This window comes from Xiphophorus maculatus, chromosome 7 (genome assembly GCF_002775205.1).
Source record: "Xiphophorus maculatus strain JP 163 A chromosome 7, X_maculatus-5.0-male, whole genome shotgun sequence".
Classification (NCBI taxonomy): domain Eukaryota; kingdom Metazoa; phylum Chordata; class Actinopteri; order Cyprinodontiformes; family Poeciliidae; genus Xiphophorus; species Xiphophorus maculatus.
The window spans coordinates 11,103,518-11,114,598 of NC_036449.1; the positions used below are offsets into that span (position 1 = coordinate 11,103,518).

An 11,081-nucleotide genomic window follows, 5' to 3' on the forward strand; every position below is an offset into this window, starting at 1 on the left:
CAAGAATAGACTTCAAGGTATTGCTATTTTTCATTGCACTCTATGTAATGGTAGTATAAAACAAATCCAGAAATGTTGTCATAGGTTTGGGTTTTAAGTAGTATGCCACTCTAACATGGTTGTTATTTTGATATGTGCTACTCAGTGCTTTGTATGCATTACAGGGATTATGTCTAAGCAGCTAAAAATAAAGTTTCTCAACATCAAATCTAGAATATAAAGGCAAACTAATTAGAGTGCACACAAAAAAGACACTTCCAAAAAAAAGTATCTACATTATAGTTGTGTTGAAGTTCTGGTAAAAAGATCAAAGTGAGAAGGATAACTTAAGTCTCAAAATATTCACCAAGTACATGTATAAAGACGAGAACAATGTGATTTTTTTTAATTTTGTCTAAGTGAAATATCTTTAATTTAGACCAAGTACGTAATTATTCTGCAGGACAAGTTTTTTTTGGGGGGGGGGGGGGGGTTTATCTGTAATGCAAACAAAAAAAAGAAGACTGATGGCGTGACAAACCCAGCAATCTTTTTTATTTGTTTTCTAAATCAGAATGGCTTTGGTGGTTACCCATGCTTTTTATCTCACCTATTTCAGGATCAGGTGGCAGGGTCATGGTGTGATCTTGCATCTCAAAGCAGGCACAGCGTTTTTGATCATCTCTCATTTATGTCTGCTTTTGGAGTCGTTCTCTAGCTTCATGGTGGTTGTTTGCTAGCACGGTGTTCAACAACCATTTCTGTGCTGTGGCATTCTTCATACCAAACAAGCCAACAGAACAGACTTTGCATTCTTTTATTTTTAAGATTAGCTGTAAGAAATTAAATGCATTACACAATGTATGACAATGCAGTTCCAAATTTATTGCAAATGTAACCTTATAACATTTTTATAACAGATATACAAATAAACACATCTGTAAAATATAAATTTAAGATTAGTTCACTCACTCCATTTACTTTATCCAATGATGTGCATATTACCTATTCTGACATGAATATATAATGTATAAGTCTATTATAGAGGTATAAATACCCAAATAGAGCTTTTTAACATAATTATGTTTACTGGTGTAACAGCAGGAACATCAGGCCTGTTCAGTCTCTGGGTGCAGAGGTTGGTGAGCCAGCCGTCAAACGCTGCAGTACATGAATGTAGGCCTTTTTCACAGGAAATACACTAACTACCCACACAGGCTATCATTTCTAACCAACATGATGCCCTCATTACATTCTGTTGCGCTTGAGAACAACAAAGGGGAAATTCCCACGACTAATGCTACTAATTGCACTTGTTTTCAGGAAGTGTCAAAACATCTGCTGTGAAAAAGGCCGTTTTATGGGACATTCTGAGCTAGACACTGGAAACTGTGAAAAACTGGAAAGTATTCAAATTAAGACTTTTAGTACTCAGTTTATAGATTTGTGTCAAAAACAACACCAGCCATCCAATTAATGTGGTTCCTTCATTGCAGTGAAGCATCCAACATAATTCCAATATATAAATTATCTTTTGAGAGTGAGTTGACCACAGTCCCAGCATCCAGTCAGAAATTTAACGTCAGGAGCCACAGTTCTGCACAGGTGCCCCTGAAGACGTCCCTGCTGCTGCTGCTGCCACATCGCCGTCGACTCCTTCATCGTGTCCCAGGTTCAGGACAGCAGTTGAGGAAGACTTTGATCTTCGCCCCGATTTGCTTTGAGCTACAAGTGAAACACAAGCGAGATATGACATGTCACCACAGATAAAAATAGCAAAGAAAGCTTTTTTTTTTCTCAAAAATATACATATAAGATAAGGTAAGAATCTTACATGCATGTTAAACAAGTGGCCCATTTAAGATTAGGATTTTAAAAAAATTGTCTTCTTTGAAGGATACAGAAAATCAACTTTCATGTCAGTTTCTTACCTTTTGCACTACATGGTGTACGGATGGGTTTCTCTTCCTGCTCTCCCTCAGAAACAGAAGCCCTGATCTTCCTCACCACGTAGGCGCAAGCTACAGAGTAAGAAGTACAAATATGTATTTTTTTTTTTAAAACAGTCATTTCCCCCTCCCTTAATTTAAACAATAAATGTCAGCAAGGTTTCCAGGGCTTACTTTTTTTTAATGAACATTTTGCTCACCGTTTTTATTAACTCAGCTTAGGTCAGTGAGATTTTATTTTTCAAAACATTTCTACACCTTACTTTAATACACAAATTAAACTAAATGAGCAACAGGGAGACACACTGTACTCCCAGTGCTCGGGTTACAATATGACAGAGAACAGCTGAGTCATCCCATATCTGTTCTCCACAATGAAAAAAAAAATGTGTTAAGGTAATTTCGAAACATATAAGTAAGCTGTATGTAAACAAACCATTTAAATTTTGCCTTTAATACGGTCGAAATAAAATGCGATTAGCAAATCAGGCTTAAAAAGGGCATAAAATCAAACTGGGAGCGGAAACATGTTAAGATCCTAGAATTGATAACGGAGAGGAGAACTTCCTTGTTTTATTGAACGAAAATCCAACTTCAAAACTTATTTCACTTCATCAAATTCTAAACCATATTAAATACACAGAATTGAATTGTAAAGAATTTAAACATATTTTAGCTTCTAAAAAAAAAAGTTCTAAAACGTAAATCTTGGTGCTAAGGAAAAATTGTAAACAGAAAGCTGTACTTTTCTTCCGGGGGTGGTCATTAATTTAGACACGAATAATAATAAAAAATACCTTTTACCAGCAGTCACACCATTAGTCTTTGGTGTTGTACGCTGCAGTTTCGATGAACTTCAGAGTCGCAATTGTCAGACTTGTTTACCCTCTTTCAGTTCAGCTCTTCCCGAGCATATAAATACTCAATATAAATACTAGCGCTTCATAGAAGAAATACAACCAATCATAGACTGAGAATAACTCTAGAGGCGGAGCTTAATAAATCCCATATGATTGTGATTGGCTGAGCCGTTACGCAACGTAAGACACAACAATGCTATTTAAAGAGATACACTCGTAATAAATGGATACATAATCGGCATTGATGAGCCGTGGACTCTGTGGGGAAGTCATATAAACTGTTACACAATGTTAACATCTACGTGTTCTATAATTATCTAGTGCATCTAAAAAACTAGAAGATTATTTATTTAATACAATATATACATTGTATCCTTTATTAGCTAAAAATTGATATATTTAAATTTCCTTATTAATGATATGAATGAATTCCACAATAAAAGGCAAACATGAAATATAGACGGTATCCAAAATGAAAGTATATATAAAACTTAATTGATACTCGTTACAACCGTTGTTCAAAGAGTGATACCAGCAAAAAATGAGGAAGTGAGTTTTCTCCTCTTTTTCCTTTTACTGTCTAATTCTTTGTGTTAAGTTACCCCTGAACCAGAGGCAACTTCAGAATAGTTTTACCTGGGGATGTATGGAAAATGGACTTGACATGCTCAGCATTCCAAATTACGTTTTGCATCTTATTTAAAAATCAAAGTCACAGAATCTGGTGGAAGAGAGAGAAGGGGCACAGAAACCGAACTGGTTTAGTTCCAGTGGGAGTTTCCACATTGATAATTCGAGGAGCCATGTTAGAGCTGGAGTTGATCCATTGAGTTTAAGAAGATTAAAGTCCCAGCAGGCATCTACCAGGACATTTCAGAGCACTCCAGGTTTCCCTCTGCTGTCAAGCTTTATGGAAATATTGCTTTCCATTTTCACCAGAACTTGACACCTATCCACACTGCTGAATGTAGAAATACTTAATTTTACATTTGCTTAGCATCACTGTGGTCAATGCATACGACCTAATATTCACATAAAATCTATCATTGTGAAGATGAGTGACATCAAACCCAAAAATATAGACGAGTTGAAACTGTTGGTAAGGCTATGTGGTTTTCCTTCACACCTCAGAAAGGACGCATGCTGATTGTTTCCATCCGCACTGCATTGTTGCAGTAATTCATACCAAAAGTGCCTCAAACAAATTGTTCCATGAACAAGTTAACATTTCCATATAAAATCAATTTCATTTCAGCCGTGTGGTATTCTAATTTTCTGAGAAACCTGGAGATTTCATTAGCTGTAAAACAGTTACCAAAATTAAAAAAAAAAAAAAACTTGAAAAAACTGTAATGAATCTTAACTTTTCTGCAGATGTTAGGCAATTAAAAATATGTTCCATTTTTCTCAAACACCTGACAATGCTCCATCAATAAGAAATGTAAAAATTAAATAACAGTGCTGATTTATTATTTTTTACTCCCGTCACAGCTTAACCTGCTACAATAAGTTCAAACTAGCACAATACATGTAATAATTTATTGTTAAGCATTTATTGCAGTTTACAGAGCTTCTTTTATGCCATTTTAATTATAATGGCAAACATCTCGGTCAAGTTTCTACACAGTCCAACAAATACCTGTTATTTGAAGAAAAAGCACAGCAAAACAAGAACACCATACTTTCTCATACATTCGCATATTCAATATATACACATAGATTTTACTTTAACTTAAACCTTTGACAGTTCCATACAGTAAAACAAACAGAAAGACAAATCTACTTTCTCCATAACATATTATTTTTACAATAAAATGGACTTGCAATCACCAGTGAGAAAAATGTTTGAAGTTAAAGGAAGGAATGATTGGAGCTGTGAAGCTGAAAGGAGGAAGGCAATATTTGTTCAGTGTACACTCCATGGGATAATATTGCTAAAGACTGGCTGAACGGGCACCAATTTAATGCTGCCATGATTTAATTGGATATAATTTACTGTCAGCATTTTATATCAGTGCTGTAAACTCAGAAACAATTCAGTGTTGTGCTCTTCCTCCCACCGAACTTTCACAGATACAGTTACAACACAAGACATCAACACAAACACAAATATTCACCAGAGAACTGTAAGGATGCAGCAGGGGTGGTGTTGGCAGGACTTAATCCAACCTGATCTTCTGATTGGTCATCCTGTAGATGATGCTGTCATATCCCGGGTCCATGTTCCACAGGTTGTAAGCAATGGCGATGACTGCGAGGGCCAGAGCGATCATCAGCCACAGCACAATGTTGAAGATCACAGCGTACTGAAAGTTGTACTTGTAGGCCAGGTTGTAGGGGCTGCCCGGGTTACTCTGGAAATATTCAACCCAGTCAAATAAGTAAAACACAAAGCGTATGTAGACACATTTATCTAATTCAGTTCAGTTGGTTCTATAGCGTTTACTAGGTAGAGATCCAGTCTGACAAAACAATCTACAACAAATCCTCCACTCATAATGACCATAATATTCAGTTCGTGTTCAAACCGCAACACTCACAGGTATCAATAACGGCAAACTAAACAATATTCTATTATGTGACAAAATTATTCAGGCTGTCGCTGAATATGTTAATCCTGATTGGATGCACAAAAGTGACCACTAAGACCAACCTGGTGACACGCCCAGATCACTATCTCGGTAAACCTAATCAAGCACTTATTGGCAATAAAAACTGCTTACATATTAACCGAGAAGATCGACAGATGATTAAAATTTCACAACATGCTACATCAGATGATACATCACATTTCCATATGATGTACACAAAGAACTTTGGAGACTAAATTTAAAAAAGAAATAGCTTTAATTTAAATTGGGTGTGCTCAAGGTTATAAGCTCACAAGACAACCCTCATACGTTGTCAATAATTTAGGGAAAATTAGCAATTCCTTTTGATTTTTTATTAACTAAAATTTCACAAAGCATAAACTGTGTTTTGATTATTCTTATTGTAGCAGAATAACTAAATCCAGATTTGACCTACTGTAGCTTTCCAGCTTTTCTTAATTTAATGTAGTTGGGATACAAAAGCACAGAAAACCGTGCACAAAGCCTATTTTATGGTTTCTTAAACAAAAAATGGATTTCTTAAAACTAAGTGTTAAACGCCTCTGTTCAGTGTAAAATTATACAGTGTGCTTTTGTGTAGAGATGACAGAAAATATCAATGCATTTTAATATTCAAAACAACATTTCCTTTAATGTTACTTCAGAAATATAAAAAAAGCGAGCAAGAGCATAAAGCTGCTACTATAAATAACTACTAATGCTCCCAGATATTTTGTTTATGTTTGGAGTAGCTTATTGATTACAATTGTGTAATTTTTGCTTTCAATTTTATGCATGTTTAAGTTTCTTGGTATTACTAGTTTAACTACCTATTTCTCATTAAATAACTGAACTAGTGCTCTCTCTCTTGGCTGCCACAGCTTATTAGATGTAAGACAGGATCCTTTCCGACTTACAATCTGTTTAGATTCCAAGATTGAACGAGACTTTCTGGTCAAAGGAGCTTCAAAGGTTTTCACAGTAACAACCTCCACTACAGCCCTGTTGCCATAGAGTCGATACATGTCCTCTCCAAACTGTAATAAAAAGCAAACACATGGTTAAAACTGAGGTAAATTAAAGATAATGTTGACAGTTGTTTCACTCCCTCAGATCTCCTCGTTACCTTCTGGAGGACAGAAGCAAGAATGGACGTGGCGTCGCGGTACTGAGGAGAGTCTTTGCCATAAAGACGACTCAGCTCCTCCAAGCCGGACAGCTCCAGAGAGTACAGATCAGGGGAGAAGTCCTTGGCTAGATGTCTGTGCCTCTGGAGCTGCGAGAGGAGAAGATCTGATTCAAACCTGATTCACCAGTTTCCTTTCTACAATGGAAAAAAAAGAGGTCTGCGACATTTGGGGCAGCTTACCAGAGCGGTGATATCGTGCAGTACTTGTACCTCAGACAGGAAGAGCAAATCAGCCTAGGACCAAAATAAGTAAAAAGGTTATGGTGTGACATTTGGTTGGAACATAATCATACAGACAAAATCTTTTTCAGGTTCAAATTAGGGCTGCAGCTAATGATGATTTTAGTAATGGATTATTTGAATAAAAAAAATAGAACATTCTGTAGCTTTTTTATTTTACCATGTAAGCCCTTTTAGAAAATTTCAGAAACACAACAAATGCAAATGAACCAATAATCCTACTTATTTTTTAAATTAAAAATGTTGTTGTTTTTTTTGCTTAAAATGCAGCAGCATAGCATTCCTTTAGTGAATGTTTGATCATTTGGTTTTTGGATTAACTTATTAATAATTAGATAGAAATGTGCTTAATAGGAATTCTTTTTCTTAACTGAATTTGAACCAGGTGAAGCTAAAATCATGGCACTTAAGAATTTCTGGGTGGAAAACATTTAGGTTTTTATACAGACTGTATATATAACAGTTTTGACTTACTTCTCTGAGTATGTTGTTCTTTCAGCAAATTGCCTTTTTGGAGTCAGTATTCCCCAGTTAAAAATCAATCAATTACTAAAGTAGTTGACAATTATTTTAATAATCAATTTATCATGATTAATTGTTTCAACCGTGGTTCGAATCATTCTTACAGTATTTTTTTTACATTTTTTTTATACAAGATGTAGCTAACGTGTACTGCAAATGTTAAACACCAACTTCTGAATTTCTGCTTAGGGAGTTGAGGGGAAGAGAAGTCAGCACAGAGCCATCCTGGGATAGGCGTGCGCGGATCTGCTGTAAGGTGACTGGAAGGTCCTCAAACACAGCATTGGCCTTGCCAAGCATGTACAGCCGCTGCAGGGGACAAAACATTAGGCAAAAATATAGAAAAATAAATAAGCATATTTAAAGGTATTTATTGTTCCCCGTTTTGTGTAAACTGATTTTGTTTTTTTTACCTCCTCACTTGGAGCCAGTTGTAGAACTACGGGGGTGTATTCAGAAAACAAAGAGTGGACCGTCTCTGCAACGCTGTCCAGCGTGAAGGGTACTGGCTGAGAGAGGAGAAGCCAGCAGCACACTGAGCAAACATATTCTCATTATACTGTAGATTTTAATCTATTTGCGTCCAAGAATTGCTTGACTCACATTTTCCAGGGGGTAGGAAGCCACAGTCTGAGGAAGAGCCAGGCTGTCAACTCCTCTCACCACCACCAACACATTAGCCCGGGGACGCTGGAACAATGGACCAGCCCGGAGGCCAGGCCACAGCAGATCCTGGGCAAATAAAAAACATATTGCATTTTTTTTAGGCTATAAAACATTGTGATCTCAAGACGCATCTATGAAAGCAACGCTCAAGAGTTATGTTTTCTCTATTCAAGATACCTCTTGAATAGAGAATCCCATAGTCAGAGCCACCACATCAGGGACTTTCTCTCCAGAAACCGGCCAGTCTCCTTTCTGGAACGACACAAACTCAGGAGCCTGAAGGACCGTGAAGCTGTCTCCACGGACACCTGAAGAACAATGGAGATTCTTGTCAGCCCAAGCAAAACAAGACACTTTTTAAAAAAGATTTTGCAAAACCTGATTGTTTAATTTTAGCTAAGCAGTTGCTACTTTTATCCCTAAGAATATGCTACAAAGCTCTCACAATAATATTTAATGCTCCATTTAAAATTACCATGCCTTGTAATAGTTCTATGACTGCACTACCTGCATAAATTTTAAGTAAAAATAATCAAAACAGAATAGGTAGCCTCATTTGCAGACCAAAGAGAATGTGAAATCTTGGCAACAATGTTAACAGCTCCGTGGATGGAGAAATACACTCGTGACAAGGAGCAGCAGCAAAGATGGAAGTTAAAGAGGAACCAGTAGCCCAGAACAGAGTCACATGACAGCACAGGCTAATAATTAATAACCTGAAACTAGACACCACGTTATTATAAACATTTTCAATGGATATAATTGTAACTTTAAAGAGTAAATGACACATTTAACCTTAACGCTAGCATAACGACTAGCAAAAAGCGAGAGCTATGCTAAGCTATTCGATAAGTTTCATGTAGCCGGAGCTGAATAGTTTTCCAAAAGCACTGGTATTTAGATGGATTACTTTTCTGAGTCTCATTGACAGATGAAGCAAAACACGGGAATAACAGAAAAAAAAGCTAAATGACCATCCTAACGATGTTCCTGGGCTGAGTTAGCGACCAGTCAGCTGAATATTGAGGCCACACATGAGGTCGCGGTGTTAGAAATACAACAAATAAGGTTTGTGAAACTACGAGTGTCGATTGTTTAGCGTTGGACACTTCCTACCTGCTAAGGCAAGGCAACAGAGAGCAAACGCAAAGGTAAAATCAGCTTTCATCGTTCGGCAGGTCGTCACCGACATCTTGCTCCCAAGAACAGCAACGGTCAGCTGACCTGACGTCATGGCAGAACAAAGCATGATGGGAGCGTTTGTAGTTTGTAGCAGCAAGACGAGCCCGCTTCTACCAGCTGTCTAAAAAATAAGAAAATATGAGAGAGAAATGCTGCCTACAGTTGTTTTTTTTGTACCATCTATTAGGGTGAAATGTTTATATCTCTTTATTTAGATTACTGTATTTTCTATGTCTTGGTTATATTGCTGCGTTCCATATACCTCGGAAGTCGGAACTAGGAGCGCTCCAGTTAAAGTGGAACACCGACAAAAATAACAGTAGCACCTTAATGGAAAAGAGTACATGGTTTTTAGACTGATTTACAAATGAAATCTGAAGAGTGCAGCCTCATTCACTCTGATACCCCTAAATAAAAAGGAATGCACCGTTTTATTTAGGTGCATTACCTAAATAATGCCTTCGAAAATTTCCAAAACAGTCCACTTACCTGTATGTAACTTGATGTCAATGTAGATACAGTTGTTCTACGAAGGCATTTGAAGGTTGCTTTAGGATATTAGTGAACAATTGGCATCATATAAACCAAAGGACAATAGTTGTAAGGTTATAAAATAATTTCCCAAAGTTTGAACACCCCTCAGCCATCTGGTGCTCAAATCCATTGAGTAGTACCATTGAATGTAAATGCACAGTTCAGACTCTTCCTGGTGTGGAGGGGGGTCTTGTTTTTCTTGTACTTTAAACATCGTGATGATATACTTCCATTAAAACAAAATGTATTCTGTGGTTGTTGTGACAAAGTAAATAACAATCAGTTCCGAGTGTGATTTATCCTTAAGGGTTGCTTTAAAGGTTAAATAATTTGAAACGGGGGTGGGGTCACTGGCAAACATTTTTAAAGAAAATAAAATGTGAAATCTGTCATCTAAAACAAAGTACTTAAGTATAAGCCCTTGCATTGTTTCAATGGAAGTAAATATTTTTAAATATGATTCAACTACTACAATATTCTCCTTAATTTTCAATTATTTTAGACAGTCTAGTTATTTAAATACAATTTTTTAATTAAAATTTTATTAGATAGTTTAGCTTTTGATTATTTTCTATAATTTTAGTATCTTTTTAAAATTGATATTTAAACTGTTTCTTTTTTCCCCCCCATTGTTAGGATGTGGAGCTGCTTAAATGCAGTTTAAAAACAATAGTTCATCCATCGAAATCCATTAATTTTCTTTCACTTCAGTTACGTTTTGAGGATCAGGTTGTTGTTTTTTCTTCTAAATTTTCCTTCAGGGGCTCATTAGTTTTTTGATATTCCGGCTATTTGAATGCCATATTTGTATTTAAATTATGATACTTTTTCCCCCCATTTAGTCCAACTATTTAAACACAATAAATTTCGTTTCCCCCATTCAGCTGGATGAGAATCCTCCCAGCATTGTATGGCTGTGTGGGATCATTCAGACCACTTGGGGGACTCGGGTATCCCATTCCCAGATCCGGAGGCGGAGTATGTGTGTGTAGGAAGTATCTCCACAGATTGGCTGAGTGTGTGTAGAGCAGTGACCTCCTCCACGGCGAGCGTGTCGCTAACCACCATTAAAATTTCAACTAAACAAAAACACATCCACGGGAGGAAACCAGGCGCTTACCCGCCTTCCAGGAGATAAAGATTTGGTCTTCTCCTCTTTTTCTCCCCCTCCTTCTCGTCCAGGCTGAAGCGGTGCAGCAGCAGCTGGGGCCAGAAGCGAGCAGTATGCATTCAGACTGCAGGCTGCTATGGGCAGAGCGGTAATGGTGTGCAGGGGACCGACAGGGGCCGGGGTGCTCGTCCTGTCCGTGCTCATCGTTCTCACCGCGGAGGGCTGTCGAGGGCAGAAAGGTTGGTGCCACACAGCTGC

At 37.2% G+C, this 11,081-nt stretch overlaps 1 protein-coding gene and 1 long non-coding RNA gene across 2 annotated transcripts; both read right to left on the reverse strand.

Moving 5' to 3' along the window:
- Positions 1-841: 841 nt before the first annotated feature.
- Positions 842-2,849, reverse strand: LOC111609238. The gene is made up of 3 exons (XR_002753002.1): positions 2,726-2,849; positions 1,911-2,000; positions 842-1,704 (listed from the first exon to the last, which is right to left on the reverse strand). It is a non-coding gene; the product is annotated as an uncharacterized LOC111609238 (long non-coding RNA).
- Positions 2,850-4,312: 1,463 nt separating this feature from the next.
- atp6ap2 (ATPase H+ transporting accessory protein 2) lies at positions 4,313-11,062 on the reverse strand. Its single transcript, XM_005798037.3, has 10 exons — positions 10,833-11,062; positions 9,113-9,299; positions 8,174-8,304; positions 7,934-8,062; positions 7,744-7,839; positions 7,502-7,639; positions 6,749-6,802; positions 6,506-6,655; positions 6,297-6,416; positions 4,313-5,142 (listed from the first exon to the last, which is right to left on the reverse strand). The coding sequence occupies exons 1-10, from the start codon at positions 11,025-11,027 to the stop codon at positions 4,948-4,950; spliced, it is 1,395 nt and encodes a 464-aa protein (XP_005798094.3). The 5' UTR covers positions 11,028-11,062; the 3' UTR covers positions 4,313-4,947.
- Between the last annotated feature and the right edge of the window lie 19 nt (positions 11,063-11,081).